At 59.3% G+C, this 24,817-nt stretch overlaps 1 protein-coding gene across 2 annotated transcripts; it reads left to right on the top strand.

The window, feature by feature from the left end:
* The first annotated feature begins 3,924 nt into the window (after positions 1–3,924).
* TAFA3 (TAFA chemokine like family member 3) lies at positions 3,925–22,977 on the top strand. 2 transcript variants are annotated; one of them, XM_054181325.1, is made up of 6 exons: positions 3,925–4,069; positions 10,741–10,825; positions 11,114–11,229; positions 19,086–19,235; positions 20,232–20,356; positions 21,665–22,977. In XM_054181325.1, exons 3-6 carry the CDS (start codon positions 11,115–11,117, stop codon positions 21,674–21,676), a joined length of 402 nt encoding a protein of 133 aa, XP_054037300.1. In that variant the 5' UTR covers positions 3,925–4,069; positions 10,741–10,825; position 11,114; the 3' UTR covers positions 21,677–22,977. The 2 variants fall into 2 exon arrangements, with proteins under 2 accessions (XP_054037300.1, XP_054037299.1); XM_054181324.1 differs by lacking the exon at positions 21,665–22,977 and having other exon boundaries at positions 20,232–20,707.
* Positions 22,978–24,817: the final 1,840 nt, after the last annotated feature.

Below are 24,817 nucleotides of genomic sequence, written 5' to 3' on the forward strand. Positions count from 1 at the left end.
AATGGCCACTTTGGATGGCACAGACTCTGCCCTTTGCCCTTCCCACCCCTCAGGGGTTCCTGCCTGGGATGCCCGTACTTTCCCTGCCTCCCCAAAGTGTCCCCCTGCCTGAGCACAGCGCCGGGCACTCGCCCTCCATGGGAATGGCCTCAGGTGAGCCTTCGGTGCTTTACCCGCAGCCCCGCTGTCCTGTGTGATTCCTACCAAAGCCACCACCTTTCTGCTTCCAAACTCAGCTCTGGAGCCACATCTTCACCCCCGGGCCGCCCCGAGCCATTTTTAGCAAAATGGTTAAATTGGAAGTACTCCTCTCCAGTGGGTGCAAAGCAGAGGAGACTTTCTCCTGCAGCCTCCAGAGCTGTTGGGGATGCTCAGGCTGATCTAAACCCCGGGTTTCTCTGTAGCTAAGCATTGTTTGAGGGTTTCTGCTGGACCTGGCAGTGGTGTTTCCCCTCTTCAGCTGGGTCCCTCCCTGCCCCACAGCTCCAGGATGAGCTCTGGGGTCCTTCCCTCCCTCCCGAATCACTGAGGGTTTGCCTATGCAGAATAGAGGGGATGTGAGGTTACGACATCATCTCTGTTTCTGGACAAAGATTAAATTATGTGATTTTGCTTAACTTCTTGTGCAACTGCTGAGCATCAGAAAAAGCCTTTTGAAGTTTCATCGTTCGCCTATGCTGCTGAGCCCCAACGGAGGTAGGATGCAGCCAGGGATATTTCTTTGTGAAAGAATGACATGTTGGTGGCATTTAAGCCAGAACAGAAGTAAATTAAACATCTAGATCATAAAAGTACCAGAGGATGTTTTAAAATAGGCTCTTTGCAGCAGTGCATTAGTTGACTGCACAGCTTTACTGTGTAATGAGCAATATATTAATTTATAATTAGTGTAATACAGTGAAGCTCAGCAAATAGCTCTGTGCACTCTGGATAATTCATCAAGAGAAGCAGCAGCTCTTAATGGTTTCCAAGGTTTGCCTGTCCCCTGTAATTGGGAAGTTCAGAATTTATTGTTATTTCTTTTAAGGGATAATTTGATTGCAACCACACATCTTTATTCCGTGCCTGTTCCCGCGTGGGTGGGGAGAAGCCTGTGGAGCGTTGCAGCTGGGGGATGTGACCCTCTGCAGGCTGTTGTGGTCGGTGTTCTGCAGACCAGATGTCCTGGTGTCCCTGCATGTTTCCTGCCGTGGGGGAGGGTCAGCAGTGTCACCCCCTTGGGTCACTCGGCTCGTCCCCCTCTGCTGCTGCCAAAACTGCTGCATCCCTCGCATCGCCCGAGGGACCCTCATGCTAAATTCTGCTCCCAGAGGCTTTGTGAGTTCTCATATAACACCACCTGAGTGCAGAAATACAGAAGGATGAGAGTAAATGTGTGGTAAAAAGGATAACTGGGACTTAGGGAGCCTTTGGGGATTTCATTTTTCAGTTTGGAAGCTCAGACCGACGTCCCAGAGGATGCAGGGACCCAGAGTGGGACCCGTCCCTGGTTGTGCCCAGGCTCCCCGGGGATCCCCCCTCCCGTTCCGCGGTGTTGTCAGGCTGGGAATCCGCACTGAAATTCCCTGCTGTCAGCAAAGTCTTCTGAAAAGAGAACAAAACCCTCAGAGCTGGGTACTCGCGCTGAGACAGCCTGGGGGCACCGGGGCCGCCTCAGAGGAAGGGGATAAAGAAGCTCGAATCTTAATTCAGTGACCCACTGAAAACGCGGTGGGACAAATTTTCCCCAGGAATACAGCATCAGGAGTTCTGCTTTTCCCAGCTTTAATAAAATAATTGGTATGCCTCTGCCTGCTAGCCGCTGCAGATGAGATCTGAAGTCGTCTGGCGTGCCCATCCGCCTGGGCGCGACCATCCAACCCAACCTGTCCCATGAACCCTGTTTCCTTCCTGCGAGCAGCAGGTTGGCCGTCCAGAGAGCGCAGGCGGGCTGCAGGTGTGACCACGGCCGTCTGCTCCAAGGGGAAATGATCTCGTACGCAGCAGCAGGAGTGTCCATCACTAAGATTTTTTCCAGTGCAGGTCCTTTCCTTGCCAAACCTGTTTGTTAGGGACACTAAGAACTTCCCCCCACCTTGTCGAACAAGATGTCAGGGGGAGGGGGGATTACTGTGCTCGCATCCAGTGGGATTCAGATGAAATCAGTTTTACTGAAGTCTTAATTCTTCCCCTGCATTGAAATGCTGTGATCTGGAAAACAGCAAGTTTGTATTTCTGTACCATTACATCAATGAAGAGCTTGATTTTTGCAGGCTTCTGTATTGAATAATCTGGCCTAATTTAATTGGAATTTGGCTGGTGCGAAAGGTAGTTTTGATGGTCTTTGCTCTTGATCATTTCCATTAAAACTTTGTGATCTGAAAAGTACTATGTTTGTATTTACTTATCATAGCAATGGAGACCTGAATTGGCAGACTCTCTGTCAAATTACCTGATGAATATAAACAGCAGATTTAATTTAGTTTCATATTGATTTTTGCCATTATTATTAAAACCCTCTAATCTAAAGAATGAGATGCTTGTATTTCCTTAATATCTTATTGCTGGGGTTTTCGTTAATCTTGTAGAGCTTTTCCCTTTTCTTTTGAGCAACCAAGTCTAATTAATTGGAATTTTACATAAGGCAATTTTCACTCTAAAAAGGGGGAACAAGAACTCAGTTCCCTCGGATAAAACAGCGAAGAAACCTGTTCTTATTGTGGGCCTTTTAAAACTAGGAGTACTTTCCCCTGGCTCCCTTTGTGCATTTTGGGGTGACTCTTCCCCTGAGGAAGGAGCAGGGTCTCAGGTCCCCCCGGAGCTGGTGGGTCACCTCAGACACCCGATGCCCCCAGGCATGCATGGAGCAAGAGGCTGCCCCGGCCACGCTCAGGGGCTTGTACAACCCTGGGGGCCAGTGGGTGCCTGGCAAGGACAGCCCAAAAGCGGCATTTTGGTGGGCTTTCAGCAGAACCCTTTCCAAGGGCTGGTGCCTGCGTGGGGAGAGGGGATGCACGGAGGCTTCGGTGATCTCATGGAAAGAAAATGGCTGGGAGATTTGCAAACTGCCCACATGTGGTTTGTCTGAGCAGCTGCCATTGATCTGTAACTCAGACTGGTCTTGGAAATCGTTCAGTGCTTCCAGCTGAGCAGTGGCTTGAAAGGTCCAGGAGCAAACCGTGATCTGTCTTCAAAAAACAAAGGCTTTCATGGATACATAGATTTGGGTAAAGCGAAGAAAACGTGCTATATGCAATTCCAGCCTCTCGTTGCAGCTGTCCTGAGGCTGTGGGACTAACTCCTGGCAGCAATTGTGAAAATTCAACCCCTGCTTCTGCTGTTTGTTGGCATTTTACAGCCTGTTGCAGCAGCAGCGGCAGAGCTGTGTGCTGGGGTGCCCTGGGCGGGGGGGGGTGCTGAGCCAGCCTCATGCTGCACTGTCCCAGGCGGGTGTCGGGGTCCCCTGCCTTGGGCTTGGCAGCCTCCTGCAGGGCTGGGTCCAAGTCGTCACCGATATTTTGGCAGTTTTTGCATTGAGGAAAACTATGGGGTTTGGTGGGTTGACACTGAAGCCAGCCTCCCGCTTTGAGTCGGAGGGTGCTGCTGGAGCGGGGCCGGCCGCCTGTCCGTCCGTCCATCCGTCCATCCGTCCGTCCGCCTGCCTGCACACCATACACCACCACCCCTTGTTCGTTGGGGCCATCACGCCTTTTTTTGGGGAGGAAATCGCGTTTCAGGTACCATTGGCTGCCTGACCAGTCCTCCCTACCGCCTACATTAACGCTAACCGGGGCGGGTGGGAGCGGAGCCGGGTGCCAGCCCGGGATGGCGGTGCCGGTGCGGGTCCCGGGGCGGCGGGCGGCAGGCGGCGCTGCGCCCCTTCTCCGCACCGGCCCCGCCGCCCCCGCCCAGCCCAGCCCCGCACCGAGCCCAGCCGAGCGCTGCCGGCGCCGCCGCCGCCCGGCGATGCCAGCGGCCCCCGGCCGCAGCGGCCCGCGGACGCGGCGCTGAGCCGGAGGACGGACGGACGGACGGACGGACAGCGGCCATGGGCAGCGGCGGCCCCGGCTCGCACGGACGGCACCGGCAGGTATGGAAAGTTTGGGGCGGGCGGGGTGGGACGGGACCCCCGGTGCCGAGCGCGGCGCAGCGGCAGCGCCCGTCCCGGTGCCGCTGCGGGCAGGGCCGGTGCCGGCGGGGCGGGGGCAGCCGCCGGGTTCGCCGTGCCCACGGGAGGCGGCGGCGGCACCGGGGGCGCCGGTCCAGGGCTCCGCAGCGGGATGCGCTCCCGGCCCGGCCGCCGCACACCGACGTGTCCCGGTGCCGCGTCGCCCCCCGGGGCGGTGGAGGCTCCCCGCGACGCGCGGTGGGGGGCTCGGGCGGGAAGTTTCTCCCTGCCCTGGGCCCGGTGACTCCGAAAGAAGCGGTCACCTCCGGCCCCTCCGCCCTGCCACGGGGGGACAGTGGCCGCGGGGGGGAGGCCGGCAGGGTCCTGCCGCGGGGGTGAGCTCTGGCCGGGGGTGCGGGGGTGAAACGGCTCTGCCAGCCCTGCCGAGCCCCTGCCGTTTCGGGGGGCGAAGCACTGCGGGGGAGCTCCGAGGCTACAGCAGCCAAAAACGCCTCTTCAGCCTGGGGGGGGAAATCACCAAGCGTCGCCTTTGGTGCAAGCTGGCCCCTCAGCCACAGCTTCAGGCAGGGTGGGGTGGGATGTGGGCTTCGACCTTCCTCTACTTTGTTCCTCTCTGCCGTAACTCCTTGGCTTGCTTCTGGCCGATGCCAGGCTGGAGTGGGGCAGCGGCGCTGGGGTCCTGCTGCCTCCTGGGGTGGCTCGAGGGGCGCAGACGGGGAGTGGCTTGCACAGGCCGGGTGTCCCCCTCGCCTGCAAGGGGAGGCTCAGCGGTCCCAAGGAGAGCATCATTCGCACCAGTCCCATTCTGTAGATGGGCAGGAGTGGATCCATGCCGTGGGGTTGGGCAGGGAGCAGGAGTCCCCTCCTCCTGCCTGATAGCCGTCCCTTTTGATGCAGTGTGAGGCCTGGGGGGCTATGCCCTGGGAGATTGTCTGTGCCAGGGCACCCACACCCCAGCAAAGAGCCTGCTCAGGTGAGGTGGTGCGTCTCCTGGGAAAACGATTTGAGCTGTCGAGTCCTCTGCTTTTCTCCACTGACAAGACTGACTGAGCTGCTGGTGACCTTGGGTTTCAACCCCCCTGATGCGTGGCCACGCTCTGCCAGGGAGAGGTTCCTTGTACTGGATGGCTCTGAGGTTCGAGCCGCCAGCAGAGCTGACCTTCAAAATGCCAGCGGCAGCGGGGCAGTGGGATTCACCGAGTGAGGGAGCAGGGACAGGCCCATGCTTGGGTGGAATTAGAGTTAAAAACTCTCCTGCTCACCTTGTCTGGGAAGGAAATGCTGCAGACACTGGAGGAATGAGCAAGGAGCTGGAAATAAATCAGCGTAGAAGAGAGAGCACACTTGGGGGAAGGAGTCTTCTGCATTTTTATGTGCTCCCCTGCCACCTCTTTGCCAGGCTGGAGGGCACATGCCTCGTGGTGCCCTCGCCAGCGCATCTGTGGGGCTGGACCGCTGTAAGCGTACCCAGAGAAAGGGCTAAAATCGAGTGTGCAAAAGGGCTCAGCTCAGCCTGGGGCTCAGGCCAGGCTCCTCTGCGGTGGGGAGGAGCAGTGCGGGGTTCGGGGCAGTACGGAGCGTGGGAGGGCGCAGGAGTTACTGCGTGAGGCTCCCATCAGTGTGGCTCCGAGTGGGCATGCCGGCCTCCCGGGTGCTGCCCCCTGCTCTGCAGCCGCGGTAGCTCTGACTTCCCAGTTTTGCCTGTAATTGAGCATCCTCAGTTCTGCGGAGGGAGGTAGGATGTAGCCAGTCTGACGACTGATGAGCCCGAAGCTGTGGGGATGGAGGTTGCTGCCGTCGCTTTGTGCTCGGGGGATGGCAGCATCTTGCTGATTGTCCTCCCCAGGGACTCCCCGCCGCGCTCAGCCCTCACAGCCCGTTCCCAGCACGGGCGGCAGTAGGGTGTCTCCAGGTCCTGGGTGCAACCCTCACTGCCCTGTCTGAGCGTTTCCTCGCCTGCCTGGGCTGGAGGATCCAGCGCTCAGCTGGTTTCCAGCCTCGGGGGAGAAGGGAGATGCCCCCTCTGCCATGCCTGCCCTGCTGCCTTTGCCCGCTCTTTGGCTGCTGGAGGCAGAGCGGTACCGGAGCCTGTGCCGTGCCTTCCCAGGGGACTGTGGGGGTGTCTCCTGGCTTGTCAGGATCTTTCAAGGAGGTGTCAGCTTCTCGGGAGGCTCGGCAGCCCCTCCCTGCTGCTGCCGTCGCCTGTTGTGCAGCCCCCGGAGCTGTGCGAGGGGAGGACACCCTCCCTCCAGGCAGCGCCTGCGGGCGCGGAGCAGACAGGGTGGTCTGGGGGTCGGCCACTGCTGTCACGAGGTTTGCCAGGTGGCCGTGTGGCACGGCAGGGATGCGCAGGGTGGTCACAGGGCTGGGTGCGCAGCCTGGACCCCACTCCTTCACGGGGGGGCGTTTGCTAAGATGGCCTGACTTTTTGCTTCAGGGAAGTATTAAAACAAAATCGCGCCCTCCAACGGGCAGCCTGACATCCCCAACGGGGATGTTTCTGTGCCAGCCGGGCTCTGGCCGGGTTTCCTTCGTGGTGTGGGGCTGCCCGGTGCTGCAGACCCCTGGATCGTGCTCTGTTGGCCAGAGCCTGCACCTCTTCCTGCACCGAACGAAGGTGCCCAAGTTCCAAGAAGTGCTGAAACAGCAGGAGTATGAAAATAGCTTTTGGAAAACCAGCGGAACTGTCGGGCCAGATGTGCGCGAAGGTTGAGAGCGTTGGAGCTGCAGCGGGAGGGCTTGTGTCACTCGGCACAGAAACCAGCCCCTGTGCCAGCCTCCCCCACCTCGCTCTGATTCTTTTTTGGGTGGAATTCTGCTAACTGTCATTACCCAGCTCACAGGGACCTTTGCAAACAGTGCTCCAGGCTGGCAGGGCTGGGAGCATAATTTGGCACGGCAGAGAGTCCCTCATTAGCACTGCGGGGCACCGGGCTGCATTCCAGCCGAGCTGCGACAGAGCGCTCCTGGCCGGAGGGCTGCAGTTCCACGTCTGGCTTTAATGAAGAAGGAGGAAAAAGTCTCTAGATCCCGTGGCCGGGGCCTGGGGGGACGGCGCGGAGCTGCTCCCGCTGTGCCCAGGTGTCTGCGTGCCGGGGGAACCTCGGGGAGGCTGCGGTGGCAGTGACGGCCCGCGGTGTGGGGAGGGACATGGGCCCGTGCAGACGAACAGCCACCTCCTGCCACACTGGCTACGACTGAGCTTCATCTTCGGAGAGATTTGGGCACTTTGCAGTTTCTTCAGGTCCCAGCTCAGGCCCAGAAGGCGGAAAGCAGCTAGCGAAAGATATTAATGAGAAATTCCACAAAATTCCAAACAGAACGTGACAGAAGAGAGAATACCGATATTTTCAATCAAAATTAAGTGCTTTGATGTGCCAGAACACCACTCTTCATTTCAAAATGACATTCCAGGCTGAAAAATTTCAAGTCAGACCAAACACTTGTAGTTGGAGTCTCACGACGGTGGAGGTTGATAACTGTCAAAATAGCAATTGCTGCGAAGCTGTTTTCTGACAGGAGTTTGCGCGGGAGTGGGAGCCCTGCGTGCCTGTGCCCGCCTGGCTCCGGGGGGGAGCACCGCTCCGATGGCCGCTGCTGGATATGGAGCCTGTCGCCTCCTGCTCCTCCGCACCCCGTCGTCTCTGCCCGGCCGCCGCTGGGCTCCTGGCGCTGTGGTTCCCTTCGGAGCGCGGCGTGGGCAGCACGGGCTGCATTATTGATAACGCTGTGATTTATTTATGCGTCCTCGGCTATAGCAAACGGCTCAGCCTTTCCGAGCTAAATATAGTTAGCACCGGGAGCGTGTCCCTGTCCCGCATGGGACGGAGGTGCGCAGCGGTGCGCCTGCTTTTTGTCCAGCTGAGAGACTCAGGAACGTCTCCTGGAGACCCCGTGTGGTCTGGAGGGTCCCTCGGGCAGGAGCTGGGGGTGGACGCCTCCAGAGGGGCTCCGGTGCCTGCTGTGGGACTTGGGGCCCCGTGCCTGGAGCCTGGCCGAGCTTCCTGCATGGAGATAGAGCCGGAGCAGCAGCTGCGAGACCAGGGATGCTCGGCACAGGCTGACCCCCCCGGGGGCTGGCTGCTGCTCTGGAAGCCGCACGGGATGTGCGTTGGCGTCGTGGGCTCGTAATGTGGAAATGTGGAGGCTGGCGACAGCCTCATGTCTGCTGTCCTCACATCTGGGCGGCCAGATGTGCCCCCTCCTGGGGCAGGACAGATGTGTGCTGTGGCACGTGTCCCAGCCCAGCTGGCGCACGGCTCCTCCCTGGCCCAGCATGGCCGGGGGGTGTGTTGGGGGGGGTGTACGTGTTGGGGTGTGTACGTGTACACACGTGCTGCCGCGCTGGGTGCTGATGCACGCACAGCCCCGGGATTTCCACGAAGGGCTGAGCAGCTCTGAGAGCGCCGTGTACTTTTTCATTGAGGAAATAGTGCGCGTTTCAAGCTGCCATCAATATTTACATGTTGGGCCGCGACATCTCTGAGGGGATGCCGGCGGTGCGGGCTGCCGTGTGAACATCCCCCTGCTGAGGAAGCCTCTTGCAGAGCAGGTCCTGCCGACAGCCCCGCCGGAGTGCCGCAGATTGCCTAAATATGGTTTACACGAGGGAGTCGGCGCGGTCTTGTCACATCGGCTCATGCCCGCTTCCCGGAGCGGGGGTTTTCTTGTCCCTGAAGCCGTCTGGGGCTGGTTCTGGCGACTGGGGGGGTCAGGGCTGCCCGGCCGGGGGCAGCGGTGCCAGGCTGCGCAGCCCCTGCCGTCCCCGCAGCACGGGGTGTACCCGGAGTCAGGGCTGTGCTGCTGCAGGATCCGTCCTCGTCACCGGGCGGGCGGGGATGGAGCCAGGAGCGTCGGGATGCCCGCGCCCTCCCCGGCCACGCTTCAGTCTGCTCCTGGCCGAGCTGACTATCCTGCAGTGTTAATTAGGAGTATTTTCTTACCTCTGAATTCTTTTCTAGCATAAAATATGTGTTTTTGTCAAGATACCTTTCCTTTTTTTTCTGGGCAAATGTCAACGTTTTTGGTGACATTTTCTGATATTTTTTTTTTCCGGCTGGGAGAATCAAAATGGAAAATATCATTTTAAATCAGCATTTTGGAATGAAACATTTTTCATTTTGAAATGTCAGTTTAAAACAGAACAATTCATTTTGAAATGCTTCAAAACAATAAATGCCCTTTTACCACCTCAAATCACTTTGTTTTGATTAAAAATGTCAGCGTTTTCGGTTCTGGCACTTCGTTATATGAGCATGTTTCACTGTCTCAGCCTGGTCCGGAGCAGAGAGAACTTTAGGAGATGGTTGGAAACTAAAGATTTCTTCTCCCAGCAGCCTGGGTCTGTCGGCTGGAATCCCGCGCCCCCTCGTTGTCCCCGGTGGGTGCGGGCGGCGGGGGCCGGTGCAGCACAGGTCACCAGGATGGGGACCGCGGGCACGAGCCTCGCGCAGGGCAGGGGCAGGGGCAGCCCGGGCACCCGCTGCCTGGTCCTGGCAGCGCTCCCGAGCCCCGGCGTCGTTGCCGCTTGTCTTCATGGCCTCTCGTTAATAAATTATGAGCCGGCACTGAAGTTTTATGGGGGACATGGTTATTTGCCCTGGACCTGGTTAGATCTCCGCAGGCGATAACGGTCGCCGGGGCCGGGAGGTTGTCACTTCACCTGGCAGCTGCCGAGCGCAGATGTCGCTGTCAAAGCTGTTATGGCTGGAGCCGCTGCCCGCGGAGCCCCGGAGCCCTTTCCACCTGCGGGGCCGCGGCTGATAAATACTGCAGAGAACGTATTTAGAGCAGTCGACAGTAAAACACTGAGTCTTTGGGGATTAAGATTTTTCCTTAGGGGCCCTGCTCCTTCCCAGCGCAGCGCTGGTGGCAGCGGTGGGGGAACATGGCCCTGGTGTGCTCGGGGGTGCCAGGAGAGGCTACTGGGGGAGCGGGTGTGCAGAGGTAGCGCACCCAGACTTGCGTCTTTGTGGTTTTATGAACTTTGCAGCTGCACTGAGGGGAGAAGCAACCCCCGAAGAAGGTGGTGCACTGGCACAGCGGGGTGCGGGTCCCAACGCTGCCGCGGGCTCTGCATGTCTGCCATCGGCTGCCCCGTTCCTCAGCTCCCTGAGCAGCGCCGGCCCCGCCGAGCGGGAGGGTGGCGGGCACTGGGAGAGCCCGTGCGGGCGGGCGGTCCGTCCGTCCGTCTGCCAGCGAGTGGTTTGAACAGTGCCAAACCCTGGGCGTCACTGCAAGGGACGTCGGTGACGCCAGGGCGATGACAGCACCTAGCTGCGCATGGAGAAGGCGATACCTGGAATGACTCACTGCTGATTTACTCTGGCTCTTCCCACACCCCCTGGGTCTGTATTTAGTGTTTGTGATCTGTGTTAATAAGGAACTATAACGGGCCGGGTTTTGTGCTCTCAGCAGTCAGAATCAGGAGCAACGCCCGCAAAGCAGCTGCAGTCCGGGGGTCGTTATGGCGGTGAGCAGGGCTCCGGGGCGGTGCTGGTGTGTGCGATGGCGGGGAGGGGGGGGTGTGGGGCCAGCTGAGCCCCGGGCTGTCCCCAGCTGCTCCTGGGGGACGCGCACCCCCAGGTACTCACGGCAGGCATCGCTGCCCGCGTTTCTCTTTCTCCTTTCAGATGCGCTGATGTCTGCCCCTCGCACAGACCTGGCCTGCCCGAGGCTGGCCGATGCGCAGGCGTTGGTGTGAAACCCCAGTAAGAGGTAACTCGCTCGTCCCTGCGGCTGCTGGTGTGATTCCTCCCTGTCCCGCTGCGGTGGCCCGTGCTGCTGGACAAGTCTGAGCCTATCCAAGGGCGGTGGGTGGGTGAATCCCGGGCATGTGTCCGGCCTCCCAGGGCCGTGTCCCCACAGCCGGGTCACCCCGGTGCCCATGGCCACGCGTGTTCGGGGGCCACAGCGCTGCGTGCAGCAGCATCAGTGCATGGGGGCTGCTCCTCCCAGCCCTCCTCAGCCCCTCACCCTTCACGTGTCTGTTCTTGTTTTTGGTAGAATGAGTGAGAGGGACGTACAAAGCCTGAGCAAATGGGTTTTCGTGCTCACTCTCTGCCTTACCACGCTGTGGGGAAGACTGACGCTGGCCTCCACCCATCACAGAAGCCATTCAGGTAGGGGAAGCGCCGTCCTCACTACACGTGTCATGCTCCTGTGCAGTCGCCTGGGACCCCTGTGACAATGGTGGCACCTTGGGGTCTCCATGGGATGCCCGGCGCGGGGGTCGTGTGGTGATGTTTGGTGAGATGGCGTGAGATGGTCGGTGAGTGTCTGTCCCTCCTTCCTGGGTGGGAGGACGAGCGCAGGAGGTCTCGGGTCACGGCATGCACCAGCTGCGGGAGTGGGCGAGCATCTCTCTGGGGATGAGAAGCTGCTGGCCCAGGGGACCTCGGTGTCCGGCCCCGTGGCTGGGGTCCGGGTGGTGAGGATGAGTGTGCCGAAGGCGGGAGACAGAATCCATCAGACAGACGCCGAGAGGCACCGCTGTTTTCTCTGCGGTGCCGCTGTGACGGCTGCGGGATTTGCACTTCGAGGGTCCGTGTGTGCAGAAAAGTCCCTGGGCACCTCGGAGACAGACAGGAACGTGGAGCCATAGAGCAGTAAAGCTGTTCCTTGGAGTTATGACTTGTAAATACTTAATATGGGGCATTTAAAAGCTGTTGCTTGGTGAGCCTAGCTGGTCTGAGGAGCTGAAAAGCGAATTTCTTCGTGTCTGTAGCAAAATCTGAGACACGTCTATGTTTTCGAGTTATTACTGAGGTTTATTACCGAGGTTTATTTGAGACACATCTATATTTTCGCGTTATTACTTGATCTGTGAGCAGCCGAGCCATAACTCTTTCCATCGAAGTCACAATGAGTGTCACAAACACACTTGTCATGGGATGGATACCCTCCATTTTAGCCTTTCATTAGAAATACAAATTTTCAGCCCTCTGGTTGTAAAGATCGTCTTGGAACATGGAACAAGTATGAGCTGCTGTAGAACTGAAAGTCTCGCTGGAGAGCGCAGCCTCGGCCCGGGGGTGTTAGTTTGTCGAGGTCCCGCTGTGTGCGTGTCTGGGAACGCGGCTCTCTGCGACCGATCTGGTGCAGGACGTGAGCCCGCGGTTGAAATGTGTCTTTTGAGAAGAGAAGCAGCTGAGGAGTCGCGCTCAGCCCTCCGTGCCCACCCTGCCTGGCGCAGGAACCTGGGAAGCCACGCCGGAGGGGGGGATATGGTCCTCCTGTGGGTGGGAGGACGGGAAGGTGGGTGGGAGGACGCCGCGGGTGGGTGGGAGGACGGGAAGGTGGGTGGGAGGACGCCGCAGGTGGGTGGGAGCTGCCGGTGCTGGCAGAGTTGTGCGGCAGAGGCGAGCGCTCGGAGTACGGAGCGACCCTGGGGCACGTGCCGCCCGCGTCTCGTGCTTGTGTTTGCAAGAGAAGGTATTTAAGGGTTGATTTGAAATTGTTCGTGCCCTTGCCTGACCCCACACCTAACCCTGTCCTCTTTCTGTCATTTTTGCCTGGCAGTTAAAGCAGTTCTAATCCTGTAATCCCCATCCTCGTTGCTTAAAACCAAACGTATCTTCCAGAGTGACTCCCTCAACCAGCTAGTCAGCAGTTACCTGCCCTACCCTCTCTCTAACCTGTGGCAGAAGAGAAAACTCCTCAGTCGTTCCTGGAATGACGTTTTGGCACCATCTGGGGACTCCCCGGGCCGGGGGCTCGGGCGCTCGCCCCGGCAGCAGCCGTTTGCCAGGAGCTGCTTCTTCGGGGAGAGTCAGACCTGGCCTTAATAAAGCAGCGACTCGCCTGCGTTTAAAGTGCAAATGCCTACGTGGGCTCGGGGGTGTGAATTATGTATGAATCTCGCTGCATACGACAGGAGACAGGCTCAGGTACTCGCGTGCTCGCAGGCAGAGCCGGGCATCCGCAGCAGAGCAGGTCTTGTACTTTTTGTTCCAGCACGTTCCCGCACAGCAAAGAGGGCGCACCAGGAGCAAATACTTAAAAGTTTGACCCCGCTCCGCGTCTGTACTAACACGGCGTCTCTCTGCGCGTCCGGGTTTCCTGGCACCGTAAGGATTTCGCGTGGCTGCGCTGGCGGCTGCCCCCTCTCCTGGGCTGGGTTTCCGTAGGCTCCAACCAGGAATTCTTCGCCTGCTTGCTGGGTTCATGGGCTTTATTTTCCTGTTGTCTGCCCCGTGCTTTTACTTCGTTTGGGACAGTTTTCGGTTAAGGTTAGGTTTGAAATGCATTTTCCTAAGGTTGCCTTCTGAGTTGCAATGACGTTTTTGTCCTGGGAAGCCCACCGTTTCCTTTCCGTGTGTGGAGTTGGTCTGCAGGCGGGAGCGGGGATAGCGGTACTGCGGCTGCCAGCCTGCCACCCCCGAGTCAGAGATGCTGAGGGATTGTGCGCATGAAAGGCCAGACACATCCAGAGTGAAAACCAGGTGTGGCACCTAAACATGAGTGATAGCAGAGGGAGACCTTTAACGGTGACAGTGTGGCCGCAAAGTTTGAGAGCCCCCGAACTCATGAATTTCTTGACCAGAGACGCCGCATGCAGACCCTCTGTCAGCTGTCCAGGGAAACGCGGCGCTGGGGACGTCTGGCTGTGGAAATCGGAACTGGCCACTTGTGCTCAGCCAGCAGCTGGGGATGCCCATGTGGCCCGGCAGAGCGGTGCTCCCGGGGATGCCTGGCTGGATTTAAATAGCCACATGCATCAAGTGCGGAGATTAAGTCATTTGGGAATGGGAAAGGAGAGACCTCGGTGAGAAAGACTCACCAGCAGTTGCACCCCCGTATAACGTGGTGGGCTCTACGTGATGCACAAGGCTTTGCTTGTCTGGATACAGCTCCCGCAAAGGTGCCCCAGCATCTTCACATAAACCCCTCTGATGCTGGTAATCAAAGTGCCATCTTTGCCTCCGTTCACATCCATCACTCAGCCCGGAGCAGAAGTGAAGACATTTAGTCAGCTGGGATTTGCTTTCGGGAAATGAGGTTCTCTGAGTGAGCGAAGAGCCCCGATTTCTGATTATCTTGTATGAGAGATTTACCGGTCGGTGCGTCGCAGCTCTGTGGCGTTTATTTGTGACATGCTTCTGCGAGATTCCCTCTTGCTTGGGTGGTGTTGGTTTCTCCATCCTGTGCAGCCTTTACACCACAATGGGATATTTTCCTAAGCCGCCTTCTCTCGACGAGGCAGGAGTCGCTCGGGGTGAAGCACCGCCGGGCACCGCGCAGGAAGGCAGGTCGTGTGCCGGGGGCCGCATCCTCTGCGTGCCGGGGGCTGCGTCCTCTATCGCAGGGTGCCCACGCAGGTACATCCGTCACCCAACGGCAGAACGCTTTCAGCCGCTCTCAGCACACTGTGGGCACTTGGTTTTCTGCTTAGCAGGTGTGAAGTGATGGGATTCGCAGGAGCAGTTCGTGGATGTGCAGACAGAAGGGGGACGGAGCAGGACGTGGAGTCTTGAGGTGACAAGGTAGTGAAAAATCCCAACTGACACGCAGCGATAATGAGCAATAAAAACAAGCCTGCTTCTCTCCAAAACCTTCTTAAATAATACATGCGCCTAAGGCTGTAGTGATTTTAAGACTTTAATTATTTAGTGGATATGAGTAGTAGGGCTGTTGCAGGGCACGGGGTACAGACCGCTCATGCCACCGGCCACCTGGGGCCCTGCTGCCCCCGGGGACGGGACCGCTGTCCCCTCCCGGGCTCTGCCCGTCCCCACGGTGCCGCTCGGCTCTTGCGGGACACCTGCACCCCTTCAGCAGCCTTTCGGTGCCCAGGAGGACGGGGTTTGATGCAGAGGTTCGGGCATCACCTGGCAGTTACGTGCGTCCATCTTCTCTTCGTTTTACCGCTCCCCACCATCAACCAGAGCGGTATTTTACACTGAACGTGCGGAGCGGTGCCCACGCCTCCCTGAGACACACAAAATGTGTCATTTCAGGTTATGCCATAAAAAACCATGTTCTGCCGCTCGCTTAAAGGTCATCCAGAGTAGGACAACGTTTTTATTTTATTTTTGCATGCAGGATTCAAAAGCCTTGTGCTCTTACAGTGCTTTTATGGTTCCATGAGATAAGGTTTTTTTTAAAAACGGGTTGCAGTGAGGAAACACCAGTTAAATGGGAGGGAGAGGCGTGCCAGGAGCTCTGGAACTTATCCCAGGCTCTCTGGGGCTTTCCTGCGCTCGGTGTTAAACACACCATCCAGCTGATCTGCATTCTCAGTTCTCTCTAGTTCGAAGCTTCCTGCTGCTCAGCAAGAGGAGCAGCGCCCGCAGGGAGCCCGTCGCTCCCCCCGCGCCCGGGCTCCAGCTCTCCTGGCTCTTCCCAGGTGTGGGACACGAAAGCCCGGCACGGCAGGGACCCCCTCGCTCCGCTCTCCTGCCAGCACCCCCCGGCACAGGACTGCTCATGCTGTCTGCAACGAGGAGACAGCAAAGCCACTTGCTGGCCTCCTGGCAGTCACCGTATCTGACGCAGAGGGAGTCGTTTGCGTCTGGTTACAACCCCCAAGCTCCCGAGCTCGCTGCGATGTCGGGGTCCGTGGTGCTCGTGTCTGGTGTGGTCGTTGCGGTCGAGGGGCAGGAGAGCGGGTCGGTCCCTGTGGTGTGTAGGGAGCCGAGACGCTTTGCAGCGGGCGGGGAGGCTCTTGCCCTGCTCCCCAGCTCTCCTGCTCGAAGGAGCCGACAGCGCTGCTGGGACCGTCCCTTAGCGAAGGGACACACAGTGCCCTGCCTCGGGCTGGGGCTGGCGCCTGGAGGGGTCTGTGCAGGAGAGAAGCGCCCGCGGCAAGTTTCCACTGTCACTGAGTCCCAGGGCAGCGTATCGGATGCTCCCAAGGCCTTCAGGCAGGCAAAAGTATTTCATGGCCCAAGAGAGGGCCCGTTCCCGGGGTTCCCTGCTGCTCCCCCCGGCTCTGCAGAGCCCTTGCTGCAGGGCTGGCGTGTCCCGGCAGGGCTGGTGCCTCCGTTTGTCCGTGAGCTGCTCACGGTTTGAGTCCCAAAGCAGGAGCAGGCGGGTGAGCTGGGACCAGCCCGGCTGCGGCGATGGCGTGTCCCCGCGCGCGGTGCTCCTGGCGCTGCAGTGTGCTGCCTGACCCCGCTGTCAGCTCTGACCGGCTCAAAGGAAAGCTCTGCGCTTTTGAAGGAAAACAAAGGCTTTCTGAACCTCTCTCTTCTGAGGCTTGCAGCTGCCCTCCGTGCTCCCTGCACAACGGCAGACCTGCACCCCTGGTACAGCTCGGCTAATTGCGGCCGGGCTGGGTCCTGCAGGGCTGGAGCACAAAGCAGCGTCTTATCAGCCGGGGCATCTCTGGTCTGCCGGGGTTCGGGGGCATCTCTGGTCTGCTGTGGGTTTTGCCTTCCCTGGGTGGCCTGCCCGGAGGGCTGGGGGTGAGGTGTGAGCTGGAGACGGACCGAGTCCGTCTGTCCTGGCGGAAGCGCCTTCCTTGTGTCTGCCGGGACGTCCAGGGCTCCTTGGTGTGACTGGCAGGGACACGGTGGGTGACACGGCTCGAAGCCGTGGGTCCGTCACCCAGCTGCCGCCGTGCTCAGCTGCAGTAAGGCAGAGGAGAGGCGAATTTCTCTTTATCTCTGTGCTGCACCTTTTTGAGCAAATTAAAAGGGCTTTGGCGTGTTAGTGAACTCTTATTGCATGGCTGTAATGAGCGATTTCTCGGTTCTGCCTGGCTGTCCCTCAGCTGAACCTTTTTAAATTAGCTGAAAATGAGAAGCCGAGGAGCAGAAGTGAGCGGGAGCAGAGGGGTCGTCCGGCCCTTCCTCCCGGGAAGAGCTCTGCTAACGAAGCTTTGCGGGGAGGCTTTCACGAAAACCAGTCAAAACCACAAATACGCACAAGGGCTGAAGGTGGAGGGGACAAAGCCCCTGTTGGGGGCAGGGGACTCTGTTGGGGTGTGCGGGGTGGGCGAGTGGCTCCTGGTGGTCCTGGACCAGAGCGTGGTGGGAGCGTGTGTTCGTAGTCAGCTAAAGCCACGGGCCTCCGCTTATTCCTCAGATTATTTGAAAAATCCCATTAACCCTGAAAACAGGGCGAAACAGTCACATTTGTTGTGTAATGAGTTGCTTTCCTTCTCATTTTCACCAAATTCTACTGTTTCTGCATACAAAAGGAATGGAAATTATCATTAAAGCTGAATTATGATGGCATTTAAAAGGGAGGATAAAATTTATGGCCAAAGATGCTATTACAAAATATTTCCAGGATAGGTAATTATTATGGGCGGAAATGAAAGTGACGGTTCATTAAAAGAAAATGACCATGAAATAACAATAAATAAAGCCAAATTAAAGCCGTGGTAATTGCGCAGCCCCTCCTGCCCGTGTTCCAGCGGATGCAGGGCACAGGGGTGCGCAGCTCCCCGACGGAGCGGGCTGTGAGGGACGAGCGGTGTTGTCACCGCCCACGGTCACTTTAGGACGTGGCCTTTCTGCACAGCAGCGGGTGTCTCTGCCTGGCCCCGGGCTGGTGGCATCGCTGGAGAGCGGGTCCCGGGGCGGCTCCTCTCGTCTCCCGGCCGGTGCTTGCAGGGGTGGGAGAAGGAGAGGGACAAGGGCTGCTGTGGCTGGAGGCCGGCACAAGCCGGAGGTTGCACTTGGATCAGCGTTTCCCAGCAGGGATGTGTGTGAAAACGCTGCTGGAAGGCAGAGGGATTTCCCCCGGTGCCTGGGGAGAGATCCCGTTGCTCTCAGCTTTCGCTTGAGGAGGTGAAGTGGCTGCTTTCCAAAAGCTCCTGGAAGGCTGGCGGTGTTTGCTGGTGAGTGTGGGGATGGGCTGCCTCTCCCCGGGGACCCACGGGAGCACTTCCCGGGATGCAGGTGTGCCCTGCATGTCCTGCTTGCACCCTCTCCCGAGCCTTTTCTGCGGTGGCTGCCGGCAGCTCCCATAGGATACCTGCCCACATCCCAGGGCATGGAAGGGGCTGAGTGCACGCTCCCAAGCTGAGGACACAGAAGACAGCTCTGACGGCGCGATGCGTGCTCGTCTGCGCGCATTTCGGGATGGCACACTGCAGAGACGCAGCTTCCCCGTCCTCCCCGCAGCCCGGCCCCGGCTCGCTGCAGAGATGAAAGCCTGTTCCCGGTGACCCAGGGGACGCCTGGGTGCGCGGTTCTGCGCTGGCTGCTCCGGTGCTCATTAAACAGGAGCTGCAGGGATCACCCGCTCTCGGGTCATGGGAATGGAGGCTATCCAGCCCCATTTGGCTCATTTGTATTGTGCTTGTGTGGGCCATTACCCAGCGAAAGTCATTGATTTGTGATGCTAACTAGCTTCTAAACCCGGATCCCAGAGGTGATAAGCCAGCACATCAGTTTTCTTTCTTCCTTAATATTTTAATGGCACTGGGAGGGGGAGCAGCAGAGCAGTCCGGATTTCTGATGAACACCGTGACATTTCTGTGTCACCGCAGGGTGCAGGCGCCGTCCTGTCCCTCCCTCCTCCAGCCAGAGGATGGTGCGTGATGGTTTTAGCCGGGGTTGGAGGTGGTGGTACTGTGTCCGAAGCCAAACGCAGCTCAAGGCACCATCCCCTCTGGTAGCAAAGTGTGCATCTCGTTATCAGCTGCAGTTAACTAACGCGCTCATCCATTTCAGCAAAGCTCTTGGCTTGGCCATGGCAAGAGGCCATTGATTTTGCTGGGCAGGACGGGTGTGAGGGTGTTAGGAGTAAGAGCTCAGATGCAGGCGGTCCAGAGCAGGACCAGTGCTTCTCCTGAGGGGTGGGCTGGGGAGACGCTGGGTTGAGCCATGTGTACATCATCATCATCATCATTACCAGCCCTGGGGCGACTGCCGAGGCCGGGACAGCGCTGCCCGTGCCGGGCTCTCCCGGTGCCTCGGTGGGGGCAGATGCTGGCAGCGCTGCCCGGGGGCGGTGAGCGGGAGGTGGCCTGGGGGCTCCGGGGCGCAGCCCTGCCTGACGGTGGCTGTTTCTCCTCCCGCAGGGGACGTAGAGCCTGGCACGTGCGAGGTCATTGCAGCTCACAGGTGCTGCAATAAGAACAAGATCGAGGAGCGCTCCCAGACGGTGAAATGCTCCTGCTTCCCGGGGCAGGTGGCAGGGACGACGCGAGCGGCTCCCTCCTGCGTGGATGGTGAGTACCCCGCAGCCGCAGGCTGGGTCCCTGCAACCCCCGACTGCGTCTTCCCCATCGGTCCGGCTGGAGCGGGGTCTCTGTGCCCCCCAGGTTAATGCAGGGACCTGCCCCAGGGCTCCTGCAGCAGAGCACAGGGCAGAGGGAGCGTTTTGGGGATGCTCTCTGTTGGTGTGGCTGCGTTACCCCACCCCGAGCAGCCCCCGGCCGTGTGCCAGGGTGGGTTACGGTGCTCCAGCCGCTCAAGCTCCTCCAGCGCGTGGCTGCCCCAGGACCAGGCGCCGCAGCATCGATCGCTGCACGTCTGCTCACCGCGCTGCTGCGTGACATGACTCCAGCCGTGCAGCACCATCACTGCAAGGGGCACTAAGCAAAGCTCCAGCCATGTATATTTTATTGAGTGGCATCACGTGGCGTCAACGAAGAGCTGTTGGGAGCGGCTGCGGCTTCTGCCAGCGTGGTATTGATTCGCTTGACAGCCGTTGTCCTGCGAGCGCGGTTGTGTGCGCCACCAAGAAATCCAGGACGGATTGTCAGGGAAGGCTTTCATTGTCCCAAACAGCTTGTGTGTGTCTTTCCCAAAGACAGGGGCGCCCGCTCTGGTTACCCAGGTTGGAGGCATCAATTAGAAGAGCCTAACAGGGTTGAGCAGTGGTACGTCGTCCCTTTGCCTCCATAAGAGGAGCCTGCAGTAGGTTGGGGAGCAGCACAGACCTCCCTGCTCTGGCTGGGAGTGAGGACGGGGCTGTGCGCAGGCTCTTTCCCCGGGGCAGGGGGAGCAGCTGGGACAAATTGAGCTGGTCCGGCGATGTGCAGGGTCGCTCCACGCTTGGACTGTGCCAGAGAGAGGGGCTGCACCTGCTGCCCGACGACGGGCAGGGCTGGCACCCTGTCCCCCGTGCGCTGCCAGCCCAGAGCAGCCCCCCGGCTGCCGCCGTGCCGTGTCCTCGTGCCCCCGCGCCACAGCCCGGCCGCTGACGCCCTGCTCTCCCCCAGCCTCCATCGTGCTGCAGAAGTGGTGGTGCCAGATGGAGCCCTGCCTCGACGGGGAGGAGTGCAAGGTGCTGCCCGACCTCTCGGGCTGGAGCTGCAGCAGCGGCAACAAAGTGAAGACGACGAAGGTGCGTCCCCTGGCAGGGTGCTGGGGGGAAGCCGGGCTGGCCTGTCCCCAGCTGGGGGCAAGCGAAGCCCAGGGAATTGTCCCCGGAGAGTTCGGAGGGGAAGGGGAGAGCCTCAGCTCCTCCAGGGCAGTGCTGTTTGTTACGGAGGCACCGAAGCCGAGAGAGGGGCCAGGCTGGGCTGTTGTCACCGGTGCTGGAGGGGGTGGCACGAACCCCGCGTGGGTCCCACGGCTTTGCTGATCGATAATTCCCGTGGTGAGGAGGGCGCTGGGTGGCTCAGCCCCTGGGCAGACATGGGGGACGTTCCCGTACCAGCCCGGGGCTGCGGGTCCTGGCTGCTCCCCAGCGTCTCCCCACTGCCCCAGGGCAGAGCGTTCCTCGTCCCAGCCGAGCGGCGCAGCCCTGAGCCCGTCACCGCTCCCCTGGCTGAGGCGATCATCTGTGACAGTGCTACATGATTATTATTTTCATGGCTTGCTGAATGCCCCAAAGAACAAGGTATAATTAAAATTTTATCAAACTCATTAGTAATTACATATATGCCATGGTTAATCAGTTGCATAATTTTGTAATCATTGTTCATACTGTTGAGCATAATTATTCCTTATGCTTTAGTTTTTCTCACCCCACATCCCCTGCCATAAAATTATCGCATTAAGTGATGCTGGGATTTTTTTCATTATTGCTATTATTTTTGTGCACTGAAAGCACTTTCACGCTCAAGTGTTTTTATGGACATCCAAGAAGGTTCCTCCGGCCCTGGGCGTCCGTCGCTGACCAGTAACTGCAGCACTACATTTAGCTCATTGTCTTTTTCCCATCTTAATGTTGTTTGTTTTTCCCCCAGCTGCTAGCTCAGCCCAAAGCCTCGGCTCTGGCGTTGCTGTGCTGGGTTCCCGCTGGAGACCAGCCCCGTCTGCAAGACCCCAGGGCTTCTGCGCTCCCCCCTCCTCCAGCAGCCCCGGCCCCCACGGCCACGCTCCTGCCACCCCTTTGGGTCCCTCGCCCTGCCCTAGGGAAGCCCTTTTGGAAATGCAGGCTTATGTTTTCTAAAGGATTTTGGGTGCCCCATTAGGATTTGCCCCTCTGCAGACAGACCCCCAGAGGAAGCTGTAGCCAGAGCACGAGGTTCACAAACAGTCCATAGGCTGAAATGATTGCAAAGAGCCAATTGTGTTTGCATCTCCTGGGGCTGTTGGGCAATTCGCGGTCGGGGGAATCAGTGGACGTGTTGGGTAACTCGCCCGCTGCGAGCAGCTCGACCGTTTCCATCCACAGGCGCCTGCCCACTCCTCTCTCTGCCCGCAGGTCACGCGATAGCCTCCGGCCAGCTCGGCAGCGGCTGACCGGCCTCGCCGTGGGTCCCGCAGCTCTGTGGAGCTGTGAGCGGCGGGACGGGGCCCGGCCGTGCCTTGCCTGTGCCGGCGGGATGCACCAGGGATGCCGTCCTGCGTCCCATGCCTGCCCAGGGCACCCTGCCAGCCACCGGACCAGAGCATCCACTGAGCCCTGGCTTCCCCGAGGCTGCAAGTACGGGACCTGGCACAGCCGTGAGACCCCTGTCACTCCGCTGTCCCCTCCTCCCCGACGGACGCACTCACTGACCAAGAAATGGGCTCCTTTTCCCATCCTCTTAAACAAAATACTCCAGTCATGTAAAAGCTGTTAACAATACAGAGACAGACAGACAGCGGTCCCCCTAAACGGACTTTATTCTGAAATAGCTGAAATCATCGCTGTGACTTGCCTTTCCCCGTCTCCCAGGAAGTTGAATCAGGGTCGCCGTCAGGCATTGGGGGGTCAGCGGCTGTGTGACACCCCGTTTGGCTCATGGCCCCTGGCCCGGTGGGGTCCCAGGAGCAGGCATTGAGCTCCAGGCCTGACCCCATGTCACCGGGGATCCAGGGGGCTGCTCTGACCCCGCAGCGATGGGCTTTCCCTGCCCCAGGATCTGGCTGCCTCGACCACGTGCGGCGGTGTGGCTGGGAGTGTCTGACCCCCGCCAGCCCCCGGAGATGGTGAAAGGTGTCCATGGAGCATGCCGCTGGTTTCTCCTTCCTTGGAAATCGCATTAATCAGGCCGCGAGTTTAATATCTGTTCTCTGCCGTGCAAGTCCCAGGCACCAAGTTACTGCTTGTGTTTGCAACCGCATTTCAGGAAGCCTCTTCTGGCTGTGGTGTGCCCCTCGCCGTGCAGATGCCCAGCTGGAGACCCAGACCCAGCCAGGCTCCATTGCATTGATTAAAAATAAAGAAAAACGTTACCATCTCCTGGCCATGAGCTCGTGACCTTCTGCGGGACGCTCCATTTCCCCTGGTGCGGCAGCAGGAGTGGGGAGGACGGGAGCCCCGTGCTCCCGACGCCGGCGGGGCTGGGGACCCCGGGGTGGCAGCACTCAGCCGGAGCGTCGCTGCGGGGAGCAGGACCAACGCCTCGGGGCACCCCCACCCCACGCGGTGGGACATGGGTGCTCAGGAGGGGCCGGGGCGGCAGCACGGTGCGTGCCGGGGGTGCTGGTGTGCGGCCGCCTGCCCTCCTGCTCCCGCTGCCACCGGCGGGACTCGTTGTTTAGGCGTTTTTGTAACGGGGTATGGAATACCTGCTCCACATGTGATGTAAATACCAGACTGTGAAATAATAAATTCATTTTAATCTCTGCAAAGGATCTTTTCATTCGGCAGTGAAGGGGGGCGCTGGGGGTGGAGGGGCTGGCGGCTCTGCCCTGGCCATTCCAATCCCAACCGCCTTGTGCAACAGCGGACGCTCTCCTTGCCCACACAACCGTCTAATTCTCTGGCTCAATAAAATCTTTTGGGTGACTTACGCTCTAATTCCACGTTGCACGAGAAGGCACACTCTTTCCTTTAGCCGAACTGCAGAGGAACACTTCGGGCGATGCTCAGCGGGCTGATTTTCGTCTCAATGTCACTGACGTTGCTGCAGGGCTGAGTCTGCCCATGTCTCCCTGTTTCCATATGCTGAGGTCTGACCGGTGACGACCTTCTTGGCTCCGGTGGCAGGTCCCCGTGCCCGGGGGCCACGGCCACTGACGTGCTGCCCGCGCTGCTGGAGTGTTGGCGCTGCCGCCGGCCCTGCATGGCTCCGCTGCTGGCTTCACCCCGCGAAGGGTTTCCTGTTTTGTCAAGTGTTTGGATACAGTTTTTTGTGATTATGGGTTGTGCTGCCCGGACTGGTTTGAGGAGCAGCAGAGGGCAAAGCCTGGCAGAGGAGGAGCCGGCGGCTGCCCCCGTGCCCGGGGCCATTGAGCTCTCCCGAGATCGGGATGTGGCGGAGCTCCTGATGGGACAGCCCTGGGTGCACGGTGGCTTTCTGTCCTGGGCCCGGGACAGCTGAATGACCGAAAATACCCTTGAGATGGCTTTCTTCCATCAAAGCAGTGAGATGAGCCTGGGCCACAAGTCATCAGGAGAAGGGATGCACGGCAGGAGCCTCCTTCCCTGGGGAGAAAAGACCAAGATGGACAAAAGATAGAGAAAAAAGGTCACCATCAGCTTCCTGTACCTTTCCCGACGCAGAGCCATATCTGGCGGGACATCTTATCAGTTAAAAACAGGAGGGAGAAAAAAAGACACAAACTCAGAATAATCAGCAAGAGATTCCTCAGCACTGAAAAACAGAGGATCTGTCCTCGCAGAGGAGCAGCAGGACTTGTCCCCCAGGACGTGGCAGCGCTTGTGAGGAGGGAGGCGGAGGGCAGGGGCCGGGCTGGGACAACTCCTGCCCAGCTCCGGGACAGGGCTGCCAGGCTGGAACAAACGGCCGGTCAAGCTCATTTCTGGAGGCACAGCGTGGACGATTTACCCCGCTGCTCTCAGAGGACGCTGGGGCGAGCAGGGGCCCCTCCCGCCTCCTCGCTCAGCCGAAGCCCACCCGGGGCAGCCCCGGCGCAGGGTCCGGCAGCAGAACCTGCTGCCCCCGGGGTGAAGACGGGGCAGGGGCCAGAGGGGCCGTGCACCCCCCGAGCCGGGGCAGGAAGGGGTTGAAGGCTGGGGTGGGGAGGCAGCTGGGGGCAATGGGCAATCTGGCCCCAGGTGCCTGAGATAAAGGAGGCAGGGGTGGGGGGGTGGTCCTGCAGGAGGAGGTACTGCTCCAGGAGGAGGTACTGCTCTTGACGTTCCTGGCTGTCCCATGCGGAAGCTGGGCTGTCCCTGGCAGCGCTCTGGGCTGGGATGAGATTCCCTCTCTGCCAGGGCGGTCGGGCCGGGAGCAGCTGGTTCTTCTGCTCCGGGGGCTGGGGTGGAGCGATGCGGTGCTGAGGGGATGCTCTTGTGTTGCGCTTTCTTAGCGACCCTCTGGTGTCTCTTTTCCCAGTTCTGGCTTGTACTGGGCTGTCGGGGGGCTCTGCAGCGCCTGCCCTTCTCTGGTGTCCTGGGCAGTGGGGGCTCAAGCAGGAATTAAGCGATGGCTGGGCTGGAGGCTGCAGCTCTGGGTTAATTCCT

The sequence above is a fragment of the Rissa tridactyla genome, chromosome 21 (genome assembly GCF_028500815.1).
Source record: "Rissa tridactyla isolate bRisTri1 chromosome 21, bRisTri1.patW.cur.20221130, whole genome shotgun sequence".
Classification (NCBI taxonomy): Eukaryota; Metazoa; Chordata; class Aves; order Charadriiformes; family Laridae; genus Rissa; species Rissa tridactyla.

Coding starts and splice junctions, on each gene's coding strand:
- TAFA3 (XM_054181324.1), top strand. CDS start 11,115: ATGAGTGAGAGGGACGTACAAAGCCTGAGCAAATGGGTTTTCGTGCTC. Junction 11,230..19,085: donor CCATCACAGAAGCCATTCAG/GTAGGGGAAGCG, acceptor CTCCTCCCGCAG/GGGACGTAGAGCCTGGCACG. Junction 19,236..20,231: donor GGCTCCCTCCTGCGTGGATG/GTGAGTACCCCG, acceptor GCTCTCCCCCAG/CCTCCATCGTGCTGCAGAAG.